This window comes from Schistocerca americana, chromosome 7 (genome assembly GCF_021461395.2).
Source record: "Schistocerca americana isolate TAMUIC-IGC-003095 chromosome 7, iqSchAmer2.1, whole genome shotgun sequence".
NCBI classification, from domain to species: Eukaryota; Metazoa; Arthropoda; class Insecta; order Orthoptera; family Acrididae; genus Schistocerca; species Schistocerca americana.
This window is the reverse complement of record NC_060125.1, coordinates 591076674-591095832: the sequence shown is the minus strand read 5'-3', so window position 1 is coordinate 591095832 and position 19159 is coordinate 591076674. Positions and strand designations below refer to the sequence as shown.

The 19159-nt window shown below is 43.1% G+C and overlaps 1 protein-coding gene across 1 annotated transcript; it reads left to right on the top strand.

Annotated features, from left to right (window-relative positions):
* Positions 1–1626: 1626 nt before the first annotated feature.
* Positions 1627–15748, top strand: LOC124622340 (prostaglandin reductase 1-like). Its single transcript, XM_047148018.1, has 3 exons — positions 1627–1840; positions 7604–7954; positions 15115–15748. The coding sequence occupies exons 1-3, from the start codon at positions 1640–1642 to the stop codon at positions 15565–15567; spliced, it is 1005 nt and encodes a 334-aa protein (XP_047003974.1). The 5' UTR covers positions 1627–1639; the 3' UTR covers positions 15568–15748.
* The last annotated feature ends 3411 nt before the right edge of the window (positions 15749–19159 follow it).

The window sequence follows — 19159 nt, the reverse complement described above, 5'->3', positions numbered from 1 at the left end:
CGTCTCATTGCGTATTTCTTTCATTTACCTTCCGTACTGTACTGTAGCAACACTTTGTGAAGAGTTGCCCCAGAATTTGGCGAGAGTACGAGGTGCATTCAAGTTCTAAGGCCTCCGATTTTTTTTCTCCGGACTGGAAAGAGATAGAAACATGCGCAAATGAGGCCGCGTTCATTGTCAATATGTCCCAGAGATGGCAGCACCGTATGGCAGATGGAATTTTACCGCCAGTGGCGAGAATGAGAACTGTTTTAAATACTTAAAATGGCGGCGTTTTCCTTACTTGAACAGCGTGCAATCATTCGTTTTCTGAATTTGCGTGGTGTGAAACCAATTGAAATTCATCGACAGTTGAAGGAGACATGTGGTGATGGAGTTATGGATGTGTCGAAAGTGCGTTCGTGAGTGCGACAGTTTAATGAAGGCAGAACATCGTGTGACAACAAACTGAAACAACCTCGGGCTTGCACAAGCCGGTCTGATGACATGATCGCGAAAGTGGACAGAATTGTTTTGGGGGATCGCCGAATGACTGTTGATCAGATCGCCTCCAGAGTTGGCATTTCTGTGGGTTCTGTACACACAATCCTGCATGACGACCTGAAAATGCGAAAAGTGTCATCCAGGTGGGTGCCACGAATGCTGACGGACGACCACACGGCTGCCCGTGTGGCATGTTGCCAAGCAATGTTGACGCGCAACGACAGCACTAATGGGACTTTCTTTTCGTCGGTAGTGACAATGGATGAGACGTGGATGCCATTTCTCAATCCAGAAACAAAGCGCCAGTCAGCTCAATGGAAGCACACAGATTCACCGCCACCAAAAAAATTTCGGGTAACCGCCAGTGCTGAAAAAATGATGGTGTCCATGTTCTGGGACAGCGAGGGCATAATCCTTACCCATTGCGTTCCAAAGGGCACTACGGTAATAGGTGCATCCTACGAAAATTTTTTGAAGAACAAATTACTTCCTGCACTGCAACAAAAACGTCCGGGAAGGGCTGCGCGTGTGCTGTTTCACCGAGACAACGCACCCGCACATCGAGCTAACGTTACGCAACAGTTTCTTCGTGATAACAACTTTGAAGTGATGTCTCATGCTCCCTACTCACCTGACCTGGCTCCTAGTGACTTATGGCTTTTTCCAACAATGAAAGACACTCTCCGTGGCCGCACATTCACCAGCCGTGCTGCCATTGCCTCAGCGATTTTCCAGTGGTCAAAACAGACTCCTAAAGAAGCCTTCGCCGCTGCCATGGAATCATGGCGTCAGCGTTGTGAAAAATATGTACGTCTGTAGGGCGATTACGTCGAGAAGTAACGCCAGATTCATCGATTTCCGGTGAATAGTTAATCAGAAAACAAATCGGAGGCCTTAGAACTTGAATGCACCTCGTACATTTTTAGAGAGAACTAGCTATTAATTTACACAACAAACGGATGTTAAATTGCAAGACAGTGGTGGAATTTGCATCTCATCGCCTCTCAGACCCACAGTGATTCAGCACCGTGAGTCTGACGACCTTCCATCTGGGACCCAATACAGATAGCGATGACAACGCGCCACGGCCTCGCGGCGCGGCCGCGTTATATAAGCGGCGTGCAGCGACCGCGCTTGCAGTAGGACACCGGCAGCCATGGTGAAGGCGCGCAAGATCGTGATCGCCCGCGTGTTCCAGGGAGAGCCGCGGCTCCAAGACTTCCGCATCGAGGAGGAGGACCTGCCGGCCCTCCGCGATGGCCAGATACTCGCCGAGGCAGTCTACATCAGCGTCGATCCCTACCAGAGGGCGTACAAGAACATGCACCATGTCGGCAACACCATGATCGGCTCGCAGGTGAAGTTGCTGTCATATGCCTCCGTTGCTAACCAATTCTAATTAACTCGTACTAATTACTGTCCTGACAGAAGAACACCATTGCGAATGACAAAATTATTACAGGTACGCCATATTGAAGAACACAAGTCCACACACACACGCTCACAAATAACATCACTGACTTTCCATTGCCACCCCCTGTTTCTGTTCACCACTGATGCAAAAATAAAATAAAAACAATTTGCTGTGCTGAAGTCAATGAATCAATTTACTTTTGGGTAATGACAGATGATAAAACTTTGCAAAAAATGTCGTACATGAACGAGTTCAATTTTTTGAAAGATAAAAGCCTTTTCAGGCGTTTTGACAGATACTCGTATTTCACTTTTATCTTTTTTTTTTATTACTTGATTTAAGTTTGGAAATTTGTGGTAAGTTCCTATGCGACCAAATTGCTGAGGCCATCGGTCCCTAGGCTTACAAACTACTTAATCTAACTTAAACTAACCTACGCTAAGGACAAACACAAACACCCATGCCCGAGGAAGAACTCGAACCTTCGACGGGGGCAGCGGCGCGAACCGTGGCAGATTTAAGTTGCTTACAGGCGATGATGAATGAGAATAATATTATCACATGCTTATTTCTAATAAGTAACAAAGCTGAAGTAATCAGATCGATACTGAAACTGCTTTGTGAGTTGGTATTAATCTCAAATGATAAACATTATGAATAATTAGTTTGTTGGTGTACGCCTTTTTTTATTTACTTCATCATAAAATGATAGACATAAATCTATCGTTAACTGAATGCGATTTTTGCCGTGGTCCTTTAGTTACGATCAATTTTATCTTCTCTTTCTTCTGTCCTTCAAGGCTGAGTCGTTTGTGCCTCTTCCGGCTTCACCTTTTACTGCCACCTCTTTCTGGGCCTTCGTACGTCCCTTCTTTCTCTGGGCTGGTACAGTGTGGCCACTCATTCTTTGTTGGTGATGTTAGCATACAGTTTTATTTTGTTCAGTCTTTTCATTAGTGTTATAAATATTTAGTTCGTTCCCAACAACTTCATTTCTTATGAGGTCTTCACTGGGAACAACTCTCACTTCCCTAAAAAAATCTCATTTCTGCTGCTTGTGGTTTGCTTTTATCTCGTTTTTAAGGATCCATGACTCTCTTCCCTACAACAGTATACGATCAATTCATATGTCGTTAAGTAAACCATCAGTCTCACTGTATAACAAAGTTGCCATTACTGTTTTACTGTAAAAGTCATCTTGTTGTGCACTGCTACTTATCACACACATTAATTCGACATTTACAGATGTTTATGGTCTATCAGAAATTTCCAAATTCCGTGTGTTTAGAAAAATAGGAATAGCCTGACTTGTATTTACGTTATTCTTAATATCGTTGACAACTGGCAAGTGCGTTATACGATCTTTAGTCAACAGTTACTTTATGTAATACCATTCGCTGTGACTAACTGACACTAGTCCAATCACTCCTTGTCCATCGACATATTTCATAAGCTTTATGTAACAAGAAATATTTTATTTCTCTGAACCGACATCTTGCATTTTCCTAGAAGACGTGTTGTCAACAGAATCATATCACTCTTTTGAATACATAGCAGTTGATAAGAGTATAGCAACCCTTCGGTTCATGGTTTAGTTTCTTCTAACTTACACTACAGCTTTCACCCGCTTGTACAAACGCAGAAGAGTATTAATTGATGTGATATCTACATATAAAAAGCATTGTTAGATCACTAATTCACCTGAAGACGAATAGAACGACAGGTATCAATGGCCTGGGGGGGGGGGGGATATTTTTGGGTTCTGGAGAAATGTAGGATCATACGAGAAAATTTATCTTGGCAGATAGATTCAAAAACGGCAAAACAATATTTATAGCATTTGCATATTTAGAAAAAAACAATGACAATGTTGACTGGAATACACTCATTGGAATTAAAAAGTTATCTAAAATAAAATACGGGGAGGGAAATGTATTTAGATTGCACAGTAACCAGACTGCAGCTGCCAAGAAGAATACGAAAAGGAAATCAGTAACAGCCTCTCCATCATATTATTCAGTCAGTACACTGAACAAGCAATGAAGGAAACTCAGGAGAAATTTGGAAAGGAAATTAAAGTTGAAGCAGAACAAATAAAAAACGCTTCAGTTCTCTGACAGCATTGCAGTTCTACCAAACAGTGCAAAAACTTGGAAGGTTATTTGAACAAATGGGTAGTGTCTTCAAAAGAAGTTGTAAGATGAATATTAACAATAGCAAAGCAAAGGTAACGAAGTGTAGTGGAATTAAATCAGGCGATTATGAGGGAATTAGATTATGAAACAAGATACTAGAAGTAATAGATGACTTTTTCTATTTGGACAGCAAAATAACTTACGATGGCAGAAGTAACGAGAGTATAAAATGCATACTAGCAGTAGCAATGAAATCTTTTCTAAAAATAAGAAATAGGGAGTGGAAACAGTTGTCGGGTGTGAGGTCGAATGTCGTTGTGAATTTCGACAATATTTCATCAAACGCAACCGAATGACACCTTCATGTGCGACTAATACATTGCTGAGTAATGAATGTTATGACTGTCATAACTCAGCAGTGAGTTCGACGCACCTGCAGATGTCAATCAGCTGCGTCAATGAAACATTATGGATATTTCACCACGACAATCGACCTCTCTTCCGACAACCTTACCTAGTAATCCGTCGGGTAAGCCTCAAGCAATGCAAGAAAAACGGTAATATCGAGTACAAATTTAAAAGTCTGAATGTCTGAGACGATAGTATTTGCTGGATTGTAGTAGCCTTATCTGTAATCGATTCGTGTAGAATAAACAGAGTAGACATGAACGGAATAGAAGCTTTTATGTCCGATGTTACGGAGAATGCTTAACATTAGATGAGTAGACTGGATAACTGATGAAGAGAAACTGAATCGTGTTGAGCAGAAAAAAGTGCATGAGCACAACTTAACTGTAAGATTGGATCATGAGGCATCAAGCAATAGTCAGTTTGGTAATTCGGAGAAGTGTGGGGGTACAAATAGTAGAGGGCGGCCAGTGTTCGGCTATGGAGTTTCATACGGACAAAGCTTGCATTACGTATGCAGAGATGATGAGACTTAATCAGAAGGTCTCGCAGATACAGACGCATCAAATCAGTCTTTGGAATGAAGACCACGAAACAGCATATCATTAAATATTACTGTGTTGTCAGACTATATTTTACCATACACTACAGTGTGACGTTAATATTACGAATGTAAATCGATGGAAAGTACTGTGTGATAACTATTGAACTGTATGAAATGAAATCGTCATTACTTCTGAACGGTTTGCGTTAGCACGTTCAAACTGTACGGTTGGCCGCAGGGCACGGTGGGAATTAGTACTCAGATGCATGGTTTGGTTTAGCGAAGAAGCCCACTTTCATTTGGATGGGTTCGTCAATAAGGAACATTGGCGCATTTGGGGAACTGAGAATCCACAATGCGCGATCGAGAAGTCTCTTCACCCTCAACAGGTGACTGTGTGGCGTGCGATGTCCAGCCATGGAATAATCTGTGCGATATTCCTTGATGGCAAGGTGACTACCGAACAGTACGTGAAGGTTTTGGAGATGATTTCGTCCCCATTACCCAAAGTGACCCTGATTTAGACAATATGTGGGTCATGCAAGGCAGAGCTCGATCCCATCGAAGAAGGAGAGTGTTTGACGTCCTCGAGGAGCAGTTTGGGGACCGCATTCTGGCTTTGGGGTGTCTAGGGGCCAATGGCATGAGCCTCGATTGGCCGCCATATTCTCCGGATCTGAATACATGCGATTCCTTTTTGTGGGGATATATTAAAGACAAGGCGTATAGCAATAACCCCAAAACTATTGCTGAGCTGAAAACAGCTATTCCAGAGGCCATCGACAAGATCAATGTTCCGACACTTCAGCAGGTCATGCAGAATTTCGCTATTCGTCTGTGCCACATCAACGCCAATGAAGGCAGTCTTTCGAACGTGTCATAACCTAAGTGATTGAGAACTCTGAAGAAACTTTCAAACGCCAAGATCGCTAGTAAAGCTGATACAATGTCCGGAACATATAAAATGATCAATAAGTCACGGCTAAGACAGTAACAAATTATCAGTATTTGGCTGTGATTTCAGTTACATTCAGACTGCATGCCACCTGTTTTATAGCATCCACACTATCATGAAACTCACAGGTTATTATATAAGTCACAAGTAACAACTAAAAGCAAGGTTATTCTGCTAAAAGAGGCATTATAACTTTCAACGTCATACGCCATCTGTTGACCGACGTTCGTACTTCGTGCTGAGAGTCTTGTGTCTCAGGCTATCGATGTATAAACTGTCTATGGTCGAAGAAGTGGTCCACATATTCTAAACACAAACTCGAACTGTAGTGTATGGCAAATTGTTTTATTCTCAACATCCACCATTAATATATTCACACTTGTTTCAATACTAAAAAATTTAAAGGCTGAGGAAGAATACATTTAATCCATACTTACTATAGACTGTTTCGTTGGGGCAAAATTTTCTCTGTGCACAGTCGTGTCCAGTTCTCAAGTAACTTTTGTTTATCGTGTAGTAAAAGTTATGTAGTAGTCCTGTTCATTATCTGAGAAACGTTTTCTGACTTTAACTTGCAGTTTTAGATTTTTTGATGAAATGTGCGAAAAAAGTAGCAAATTGGGTGAACGTAAACATCAGGCTATGCTGTAGGTCAATCTTTTACCACAACTTTTATTTGCCATTTTCATTCGTTAGCTCCGCCAATTCACAAGCAAACTATCGCTTTCCAACCTAATCCAAACATCGGGCTACGCTAGAGATCAGTCTGTCTCAGTCTGTCATTACAACCAAGATTTTGTGGAGTTCTAATATCACACTCTAGCCTGTCAGCAACAACTGAGGATGAATGGTTCTAAATACGAGTATTAACAATATCATATCACCTAATATTTTGTCTCGTCGGTTATCGAAAACGCTAACGTTAGGTCTAAACAAGTAATCGCCTTTACAAGCGAGAACATATGGCTTCCGTCACGTTGTTACAATCCACCTGGCTAGGTATACCAGTTAGCAACGCACTTGTCAGTGACTGTTAGTCCTCACACGTTACTAATCACAATGTAGGTGAGACGATAGCAGCAGGAATATTTTAATGTTGGTGGATTGTGGAGGGATGTGTTTTGGTCTTCAGTCCTGAGACTGGTTTGATGCAGCTCACCATGCTACTCTATCCTTTGCAAGCTTCTTCATCTCCCAGTACCTACTGCAACCTACACCCTCCTGAATCTGCTTAGTATATTCATCTCTTGGTCTCCCTCTACGATTTTTACCCTCCACGCTACCCTCCAATACTAAATTGGTGATCCCTTGATGCCTCAGAACACGTCCTACCAACCGATCCCTTCTTCTAGTCAAGTTGTGCCACAAACTCCTCTTCTCCCCAATTCTATTCAATACCCCCTCATTAGTTATGTGATCTACCCATCTAATCTTCAGCATTCTTCTGTAGCACCACATTTCGAAATCTTCTATTCTCTTCTTGTCTAAACTATTTATCGTCTACGTTTCACTTCCATTGTGGAGGGATACAGGTTGTGAATTCGCAAAACTGTAACAAAACACTACTAAAAATACCAGTTATTGCAATTAACAGAAATCACTGTTTTCAGGAAGTCACAGTTTACGCTGTCTCTAAAGAGAAGTGTGCTAATCTCTGCCCACAGGTGGCCCGCATCGTGGAGAGCCGTGCGGCGGGCTTCCCCGTGGGGCGGTACGTGGTCGGCTACTGGGGGTGGCGCGACCGCACCGTGGCCGACGTGGGGCCGGATGCGCCCTACTTCATGTCGCCGGTCATGTTGGTGCCAGACCTGGGGGAGCTGCCCCTCTCCCTCTCTCTGGGGGTGCTGGGCATGCCCGGAATCACGGCCTACTTTGGACTGCTGGAGATCTGCAAGCCTAAGGAGGGAGAGGTCGCCGTAGTCAGTGGGGCAGCAGGTGCTGTGGGGTCCATAGTCGGGCAGATAGCGCGCCTCAAGGGGTGCAAAGTAATTGGTTTCGCGGGATCAGACGCTAAGGTAAGACACCGCTTCCATTTGGGATTCCTGCACATATGACGCTGTGGTGTGCGTTCTGTAAGACCTTCAGTAAACACACCATCAGATCATTTGACCTGTCGCTGTAACGAAGTAGGCGAGTGTCAGCAATATGTCTCGTGGTCTTATCATGGCGTGTTTATCTTCTGCCGTTAGGTCAGACGATAGAAATGCCACTTGCACACTTAGAGTAGCATATTGACGGCGACCAACCTAAAACAGAACTTGATTAATTTTCACACACATTTATTAAAATAATAACAAACATAAAAATTACTTAACTTGGTTCTGGATGCTATTTACAATTGACAATCTGAAGTTCCTTTGGTATTGGTACGTTAGTCTTATTCTCACATATATCTCTGATACTTGACAAAAGTGTGTATACATTTATCTTCATGGCTATGTACAGGAATATGGTAATCTTATTAGGCGCAGACTGAAACTTGACTACTGACTGGTACAGGTAAATGTAGACTGGTACAGACTAGTGCAGACTGGTACAGATTGGTGCAGACAAATGCAGACTGACTAATCGGAGGTCTGTACACTCGTTATAATACCACGCGCATTCGTGTATAACTGCGCGAGTGTGATCCGCGAGTAGAAAAAGTTCTACTTTAGCAGCAATCTCATTGGCTGCGTTACATATTAATACACAGATCTGCGGAAGCAGAATTTGCTCCGTCTCTATGGCAGCGCCATCTCGTAGTGCGGAGATGGACGAGCGCTGCGCCTGCGCTGTTGTGCTTAGTGGGGCGCGCTCTAGTGGGAAAGTTGTGTCTGCGCTGACTACGTGGAACTATGTACACAACAGACAAGGTGAGGTCAGTACAACATAATCTCATCAGATCAGTGACACTTGTTCGTAAGTACTGCTGAGTTTTCCTCAAAATCCTTACATTCTTCAGACATAGGAAGGCTGCCCAGAAAGTAATGCATCCCATTTTTATCTCAGCTGAAAACAATGCTACGAATGGGAAACGTTACGTATGTATTATTTGAAGTCTCCTGAGTGAGCGCGCCAAGTATCTGTCACTTCCGACAGATAGCGTAGCTGCACTTCAAAGTGGCGTCTGACGGTGACACACGTTACAAGCAACGTGCCGCCATTGAATTTCTCACTGTAGAGGAGAAACAGTGGGGAATACTCACAAACATTTGTGCAAAGTCTATGCAGCATCTGCTGTCGACAGAAGTACAGTTAGTAGCTGGGCACGGAGGGTGAGGTCATCAGAAGGTGGTTCGGTGGAGCTCGACAACTTGCAGCGGTCGGGGAGACCATCCACGGCTGTCACACCTGACATGTTGCAGCGAGCTGATGTTCTCATTCACGAAGACAAATGGACAAATGGTTCAAATGGCTCTGACCACTATGGGACTCAACATCTGAGGTCATCAGTCCCATAGAACCTAGAACTACTTAAACCTAACTAACCTAAGGACACCACACACATCCATGCCCGAGGCAGGATTCGAACCTGCGACCGTAGCAGTCGTGCGGTTCCAGACTGAAGCGCCTAGAACCGCTCGGCCACACCGGCCGGCTTCACGAGGACAGACGCATTACGACTCGGTAGTTGGCGCTGCATCTGTCAATCAGCAAAGGAAGTGTGGATGCAATTATCCGCATTTTTGGATATTCAAAAGCGTGTGCAAGATGGATCATGCGGTGTCTAACGGTGGATCACAAATCGCACAGAAAAAAAACATTTGTCTTGATTTGCTGCAACGTTTTGAAGCTGAGGGGGAGGCCTTCTTGTCCCAGATTGTGACAGGTGATGAAACCTGGGTTCACCATCTTGAGCCCAAAACAAAACGACCGTCGATGGAATGACGCCATTCTCTTTCCCCGCAGAAGAAAAAATTCGAAGCACCTGCTTCCGCCAGTAAGATCATGATCATCGTGTTCTGGGGCTGTTAAGGACGATTCTCATTGATATGATACCAAGAGGCGGTACCATTAATTCAGGAGCATATGTCAACACATTAACAAAACTGAAGACACGCTTCCGGCGACTTAGGCGCCACAACAATCCAGCAAATGTTTTGCTGCAACACGATAACGCTCGGCCCCACACAAGTATGAGGACTGCTGAACGCATCGCAGAACAGGGTTGGACAGTGATACTCCATCAACCCTACAGCCCTGACCTACCCCCTCGGGCTTAACACTTGTTTGGGCCAATAAAAGATGCCATTCGTGGAAGACACTTTGAGGACAATGAGGAGGTGATTCACACAGGGAACCACTGGCTCCGTCACCAGGACAAGGACTGGTACCGACAGGGCGTTTTGCGCTGGAGGAAGACCATAGAACGGGATGGAGATTACGTGAATAAATAGGGTATGTAGATAAAACACCATTCTTTCGTGCGTGTAATTCTCATTATGTCCAATAAAGAATTATTGAAGAAAAAAAATGCGGTGCATTAATGTCTGGCAACCCTCGTACAAAGTGTAAATAAAGACATGTGCATTACCTGGTCAAAAGTATTCGGACACCTCTATGTAATGGGAAATTGACGACTAAATGTCGCTAGAGGCAGACGTGCCAGTATAAAAGGAAGTGGGGAGAGAAGCAGCGACAGCAGGATTTATCAGTCGCGAGAGCTCTGTTACTTCGAATTTGAAGTCGAAAAGCGATGGAACAGCCACAGTAAACCGAGACCAGGCAGGGCTCACACACTGAGAGACAGGTACCATCGAATATTGCGGAATGTGGTTATAAAAATCGCGTGAAATCAGCGATAGATTTCACTTGTCAGTTCCAAAGTGCTACCAGCAGTACGGCCAGCACATTGGTTGTGCACAGGTAGTTAACAAACATGGGGTACAGTGATCGAGCAGCTGCTTATAGGCCACACGTTTCTGCAGTCAGTACAAAGCGACGCTTGGAGAGCTGTAAACAACAACATCACTGGATAGTGGATGAAACTGATGATTTGGAGTAATGAATCACACTATACCTTGTGACGATTCCGTGGGAAGTTTCCGGTTTGCTGGATGCCTGGAGAACGTTCCTGTGAGCAGTAAAATGCGGAGGAAGTGATTTTATGCTATTGGGGTGTTTGTCATGGTTATGGAGTGGTCCCCTTATTGGGTTTAAGAAAACACTAAATGCAGAAGGATACGAACACATTCTGCAATATTGCATACTGTGTACAGTAGAGGTACAGTTTGGAGACGATGAATGTTGTATCAGCGTGACACTACACTCTGCCACAAAGCAGCGTCCGTGAGCCCATGGTTTGTGTACAATAACGTTCTTAAAATTGACTAGCCTACCCAGAGCCCCTATCTGAGCTTAGTGAATCACCATTAGGACGTCGACTTCGCACCAGATCCCAGTGTCCAACTTCACTATCTTCTTTCGTTACTAGGAGGACTTGTGGCAAAAACTGGGGCCTAAGCCCCAGGGGTATGCACTGGATATACACTACAGTGGTTAGACCTAGGATTTCCTATGGGGCCATAGTGTGGTGAAAGAAGGTAGAACAGCGGGTTTCTGCTAAAGAGCTTGCTAATGTGCAGAGATTGGCCTGTTTTGCCGTAACGGGCGGAATTAGCAGCACACCAACCGCTGGAATGGAAGCCATGCTGGATGTGCCTCCACTTCACCTTTGGGTTAAGATGGAGGCAGTAGCTGGGGCATATAGACTTAAAACTGGCCAAAACTCGGTCTCATTCGGATATCCAGAATCTCACACTAACATAGTGAGTGAGGTAAATATAGGTATGGCCGGGGAAATGCCCGCCGACTATATAATAGCTCCGTACTGCTTCGACAAGCCTTACAACATAATAATTGAAAGTAGGGAGCAGTGGAAGAAAACAATTCGACACCGTACGGGGGACATCGTTTGGTTCACCAATGGGTCGAAATCAGATCAAGGCGTCGGGGCACGGTTGTAAGGGGTTCAACCAAGACTGGAGAGCAGCATCTCTCTAGGGAAACTGGCCTCTGTATTCCAAGCCGAAATTACTGCAGTCATGGCATGTGAGGAGGAGAATATGCGTAGGTGCTACAATGACCGTAGCATCTACATCTATTCAGACAGCCAGGCAGCCCTGAAATCATTGGCAGCTCCTGCAACAAGATCTAAGATTGTTGCAGATTGCCACAGGGCTTTGGTGGAGCTAGGGGGAAGCAATAGAGTGTACCTAGTGTGGGGTCCCTGGCCACTCAGGGATCTGTGGCAATGAACAAGCCGATAGATTGGCTAGGATGGGGGCAACAACTCCATTTATTGGACCAGAACCTGTCCTGAAAATCACCAAGGCTATGATCAAATTAGAACTACTGAAGTGGCTTAGGAAACAGCACGTAGGATATTGGACCAAGGTCCATAAACAAAAACATGGTAAGGTAATGATGCCCAAGCCATGTTTTAAAAGAAGCTCTGTAATCCTGGGATTGAACAGGAAAGAGATCAAACTCATGACTGGACTGATGACTGGCCATGGGAACTTCATAAAACACCTACACACAATGAGTATAATGGAAGAGGACCCTAAATGTAGGATCTGTGATGAGGGTGAAGAAATTGCATCACACCTAATCTTTGAATGCATGGCATTGGAGAGTAAAAGATTCAGAATCTTCGGGACAACTAGACTTGAAGAAATTGTGTCTAACAAAAAACTGGTAGAGGGACTCTTTGCACTATTTAAGGGCACTGGTTGGCTTTAGTAGATATACAGGGAGCGATACCGCACGATAAACCTAGTTTCGGTGCGGGCAGTGGCGGGTTAGACCTAAGCTGTTTTACCTCTCCTGTTAAAATCAATCAATCAATCTTCTTTCGTTTCGGTTCTTAAAGAAGAATGGGATGGCGTTTCTTCACAAACACACACCTCACTAACAATGTCCCTAGGAGGTTTCAAGCTGTCATAAAGGCGGAGGGTGGACAGCTCCAATATTAATGTCCATTAATAGGTATCTGGATGCTTTTGATCAGATGTTTAAGGTCGCACCTCCATTCAACGAGATTATGTTGGCTATTTTCAAAAAATTTTATGATGTGTCACTCGTACAAAAGCATATTGTTTGGTTGGCCGGTATAAAGAGAGCTTGAGAGATGAAGTGTCGCATTTGTATTACTATCGGTGAATATACATATGAAAAATAAGAAAAAGAGAATGAAACTGGGCATGCGTTCACAGCCTCCACTCTTCTCTGGAGACATCTCAAGGATAGATGTTGATGAGCAGTACTCACGTGTCTTCACTCCGTACTGTACTGATGAACCATAAACCGTTTGCACTCAGTCTCTCAAGCACAACAGCTAATTTTAAAGCTCGAAATCTCATTCTTCACGAATATTCTAACCACTTACTATCTGGTCGAGTCTTGGCGCATTATCATTGTTTCAAGGCCACAGTGTAACACTGACCCGCTAAGGACAGTAGAAAAAAATGACTAGTTATGTTTCATTAACGATAATTACGTAAGTAAATTCAGAAAAATTACACTCTGTGGTTGTTTCAAAACCCCGACAGACAGTTCATTGTACGTACTCATCGCAGGCTTGACTTATGTCACAGTACTCGTACTTCTGCTGTGTCTGTGTGTTCTTGCACTGCAAACGTCTACTGTAAACGGGAGATCTTATGTTTATTACTGTCTTTCTTTGAAATTAAAATATCGACAAAAATATACAAAATAGAAATGTAATACAGAACGGGGAAGCATGCAGCGACGCAATATTTTTTCCGCATTAATCATCTGATCTCATCGCCACCTATACGAAATTTTTGGGGGTAATATAAACAAAAGTGGTTAGTTACAAGGATGTACCGGAATCTGTTGTTAGCTATTGAATAGAGCGTCGAGTAACAAATCCAGAAGTTGTCATCTTGAGGTTGAAGCTCTTCTGTCTGTGTTCGTTTACAAACAAATAATACATGTATACAGAGCTCTCTATAATGGAAGTGTGTTCCCCGCCCTCAAAGAACTATCGGACAACACCGACCTATAAGCTCCCCCTCCCCCCACCCCTTTCCCTTACACACACATCTTTTTAAAGAAAATACATAGAAATAAATGAAAATAAAATAAATAATTAGATAAAAAAGTAAGTAAATAAATAAAACACACACCCATTCACACACACAAAAACACACACACACACACACACACACACACAAACACACACACACACACACACACACACACACACACACACACACACATACATACATGCATGCTCGCACACAAATCTTCCAAATACAATTAGTTAATGGTAGGTCGACCATAACATCCCAGGCGTAAAATTTCGAAGTAAATAACTTTTCCACATTAAGATCTATATGGTGGCAAAAGACAAGCCGCGAAAGAAAACAAGTGTAATAAAAAAAAAAAAACATAAAAACCCAGGAAAACCACTGCATATAAACAATACTTTGTGTTTCAAATTTGTAAATACTGTCTTCAAAACCCAAATTTATATGTTTACAAGTACATAGTAAAGAGCAATTTTTGCTGTTTAATAGAAATAAAATAAAGGCCCACTGATGATTCTCAATATTCAGCGAAACATATGTGGTAAACAGAAGGAAAGGTAAAACTGGGTGTTTGTGAAGGTGGACCCCCTCCAAAAACTAATCTATTCAGAAGTTAATAAAGGAAGAATGTAGTTGAAGTAATAAGACACTAAACAACGCAGTTTTACCATTCCAGTAAAAATGAAAAGCAAGACAAAAACTGTTGTATGATAAACATATGCCACCATAATCAGATATCTATTAAAGCTGCAGAGGAGAAGTGCTAATTATGACCTATTTGTAGCAAAAATTGTGTCGTTCATCTGGAATGATTTGGGAAAACGAGTGAAAATCCGAATCAGGAGCCGGCCGAAGTGGCCGTGCGGTTAAAGTCGCTGCAGTCTGGAACCGCAAGACCGCTGCGGGCGCAGGTTCGAATCCTGCCTCGGGCATGGATGTTCGTGATGTCCTTAGGTTAGTTAGGATTAACTAGTTCTAAGTTCTAGGGGACTAATGACCTCAGCAGTTGAGTCCCATAGTGCTCAGAGCCAGCCAGCCGAATCAGGAGTGGATGTCATTATAGTAATTAGCTGTAACTTATTTACACAATGTGAAAACGTCCTCTTGTAGCGATATAACTGGCCTCTCTTCCGCAGGTGAAGTGGCTGAAAGAGGAGTTGGGATTCCATCACGCATTTAACTACAAGACGAATGACGTCACAGAGGCGCTGAAGCAGGCGGCACCTGACGGCGTCGACGTGTACTTCGACAACGTGGGCGGCGAGATGAGCAGCGCAATCATCAACAGCATGCGAGAGTACGGTCGCATCTCCGTGTGCGGCGCGATATCTGGATACAACGAGTCTAATCTCCCGAAGGCTACCATCATCCAGCACGCAGCCATATTCAAGCAGCTCCGCATGGAGGGATTCATGTACATCCGATGGCACGACCGCTGGGGAGAGGGCATCGGACAGCTGATGCAGTGGATCAGGGAGGGGAAAATCAAGTACCACGAGACTGTTACCGATGGCTTCCAGAACACTCCCAAAGCCTTTGTTGGCATGCTGCAAGGAGAGAACCTAGGGAAAGCTGTTGTTAAAGTCTGAAGCGTGAAGCATACTTCCGTACTAGATTTGGGTGCATGAGCGGGGCCAAAGACAATTTGTTACAGTATTTTGTGCAGTGAATTACAAAAGGTAGCTGGATGACTGGGACAGAATATTCTTTCAGAATTTGTTTGTGCTTTCACTTTTGTAAACTAAAAAGAAATAAATTTTATAGAAAACCTTTTGTGTGTTGTGTCCATTATTTAACTCCACAGTCAGATTGTATGTCCCAGCACGTAGTTGTCGCAAAAACAACATAACTTAAGTGCTACACACCAACAACTATAAGAGCATGAAACGATAGAAAATATCATGTAGCTGGTTAATGTTTGTGTTCTTAAGTAATAGAACCCAAATATGAAGCCCTCGACAGAGAGTGTTCATCAGAGACAAGGGTACCGTCAGGAGTGCCCCAGGGTAGTGTGATAGGACCGTTATTATTTTCTATACACATAAGTGATGTGGCGGACAGGGTGGGGAGCAATTTACAGTTGTTTGCTGATGATACAGTGTGTAAGGTAAGTTGTCGTGGTCGAAACACTATAGAAAGAAACAAGATGACTTACAAAAAATTTCTACTTGGTGTGATGAATGGCAGCTAGCTCTGAATGTAGATAAATGTAAGTTAATACTAAGGAGTAGTAATGTTCGGATGCAGCGTTAGCAGTGTCCATCTTGACACTGTGACATCTTTTAAATACCTGGGCGTAACTTGCAAAGCGATATGAAATGGAACGCACATATGAGGACTGTGGTAGGAAAGGATAATGGTCGACTTCAGCTTACTGGGAGAATTATGGTAAAGTGTCAATACGACCTATTCTTGAGTACTGCTAGCGTGTTTGGGATTCCCACCAGGCCGGATCAAAGTCAGGATGCTAGATGTGTTACTGGTGGGCTCGAACAACACACAAGTTCTATGGATGTGCTTTGGGAACTCAAGTCGAAATCCCTGGAGGGAAGGCGACGTTCTCTTTGGGGAACACTGTTGAAAAAATTTAGAGAACCGGTATTTGAAGCTGTATGAATGCAGAGTATCGCGGCGATAACATTGAATAAAATGTTCTCGGGTTTCCAACCACGTCAATTGCTTAAAACCACACGAGCTTTCGGCCAAGCACTCCTTGGCCATTGTCAAGTGTTATGACTGCCAGTGGGCTGTTGGTGTGCCCTTATATACGCTAGCTGCCGGCTGTGACGTCACTAGTGCCCGTGAAATTTCCATATATGGGCATGTTTTGAGTCAGCGTTCGATGTGCCCTCTTCAACCGCGCGATCGCTGGATCCCACGCAGCGCTGAGCTGCAAGCCACCGTCTCTATTCAGGGTGTTTGTGGTAATTTTTATTTCAATAGCTTCCTTTATTAAACTGTCCCAGAAGCCGTTAGTGCTTGCCACGACAGAGGTATCGCCAAATTTTATATGGTGACCGTTTTTATGGCATGCTCAGCTAACGCAGATTTCTCTGGATAGCGTAGGCGATAATACCTCTCATGTTCTTTCCTGTGTTGTTCCACAGTGCGCACTGTTTGTCCGATGTACTTCTGGCCACACTCACAAGGTATTTCGCAGACTCCAGGTGTTCTGAGACCTACAGCGTCTTTAACTGGTCTCAGTAATTGGCTGATTTTCGTTGGACGCCTGAAGATTGATTTGATCTTGTGTCTTTTCGTCGTGCCAGCTTTGCATTATTACGAGAAAGGATTCACAACACAAGGCAACAGCTGGATGCAAATGGACGTCCTATTATGGCCTTGCACCTGCAGTTATCAAAAACACTCACAGCTTTGGACTGGGAATGGGTCGACGCTGCTACGGTATCTCAACAGACGTCAGCACAGAAACGAACTACAGGGAAGCAGAAAGGAAAATTCGGCCGCCTTTCGCAACAACAACATGGTGCGGACCACAGATCTTCAGAACGCGCCGTCATCAACTTGACGGCGAGAGATATAGACGCGGGTGCAATGTCGGCACTTAAGAAAGGACTTAATTTCGCACCTTCCCCGAGGGACATTCCTGTCTGTGAAATAATAAGCGGTGTTGAACAGGCAGTCCACAACCTCCCACATGAAACAGCGGACGAAATACGGCGAGAACCCAGCTTTATACTGACAAAGGCGAAGTTACCAGCATCCAACATGACCAGGGCTGAGCGCAACGGCCTTCGAGCACTACGTAATGATGAAAGCATTGTGGTACTTCCCGCTGACAAGGGCAATGCCGCCGTAATTATGGAGTTCGAGGACTATGATACGAAGATCTGTGCGCTACTGAAAGACGATACTTATCGGAAGCTCCCTACAGAGAACTACAGATATAAATGAAATATTGAAATTGTTCAGCCAATTTAGTAGAAAAGTCTTAAAACTAGAGCGAAACCTGTATAATTGGGGCCAGTCCTAGTCCGAATTATTGAAAGTCGGGATCACATAAATGTTTTCTAAAATAGTTATCTGCAGCTGTAATAATGAATCTAACAAACCGTGGACGTAGTAGTTAAGTTGAAATGTAACATTACGCGTCTTTCTCATTCTTCTGAGTGATAATGATATCATCAGCAAACAGAAGAACATTTGTAATCTTAATTCCTTTGTTTATATTCCATTTTCATTTACAAAGAGTGAAGTCACTGTAAATAACAGAATGAATAGCAGAGTGCCACGTCCTTTTCTTTCTCCTTCGTTAATAACTATTTCTTCTAATAAATTCCTACCTATGTTTGTTACAAAGCGTGTATTTTTAGTCTGTAATATTTGTCTTGTGGTCATTAACTATCGTTGAGTATAGCTAGTAGCCAGAGTTCAGAAGATATGTAATGATATCACAAAAATGTGCGACTGGATTAAATGCGTTGAAGTTTGCAATGCAAATTCAAACATTTAACAAACTTGATGAATACACTACCGCATTTTAATACCCTTTTAAGCGATCAAAGAGATAGAATTTAGCGTAACTCATTATGTAAGCTTGAGAAAGCAAACTGAGCAGGTTTCTAAATTGTTGTGTCCCTGTACGCAACACAGATACGTATGTTATTCGTTGTCGGCGTGTGAAGATACAGAATTTTTTGCGAAATGTAATGCTGGATTAGTCGCGTAATCATTAGGCGTATGAAGTTTCTGTAGCCTGTGGCCCCTCTTTTCTTAAGTTTAAGACTTTTTACATAGTAAATTATGGAATATTACAGTGTTTTATGTCATTAGCATTTCATACGAAAGAAAGTATTCTTGATAACCATTTATGAACAAAAGGTGCAATACGACCGCATTTCAGCTTCGTGTAGGATTTCATTGTTATAGCTATGTAAAAGTAATCATAATCTCCCACCACGTGCAATATTTAAGCGTGAATAGTAAAATTAAAAAGAATTAATTTTTTTATTAGTTAGAACCCTCGTCGCCGTATATAAATGGAAAAAAAACGTTTCTACAGCGAATATTATAATAATGTTAATGATGTTTAAAAAATACATGAAAGAGTCATTTTAATGCAAAGGACATTTTTATATTGACAAACATTTGTTTTGTGTTGCATTGTTGTTTGTTTGAGGCACTTCTTGAGCGGGGCACGGCGCTTGGATTTAAGGGGAG

Excerpts from the sequence above, each read along its gene's own strand:
- LOC124622340 (XM_047148018.1), top strand. The coding sequence starts at position 1,640 with ATGGTGAAGGCGCGCAAGATCGTGATCGCCCGCGTGTTCCAGGGAGAG. Across the intron at positions 1,841-7,603 it reads ACACCATGATCGGCTCGCAG|GTGGCCCGCATCGTGGAGAG; the intron begins GTGAAGTTGCTG and ends CTCTGCCCACAG. Across the intron at positions 7,955-15,114 it reads TCGCGGGATCAGACGCTAAG|GTGAAGTGGCTGAAAGAGGA; the intron begins GTAAGACACCGC and ends TCTCTTCCGCAG.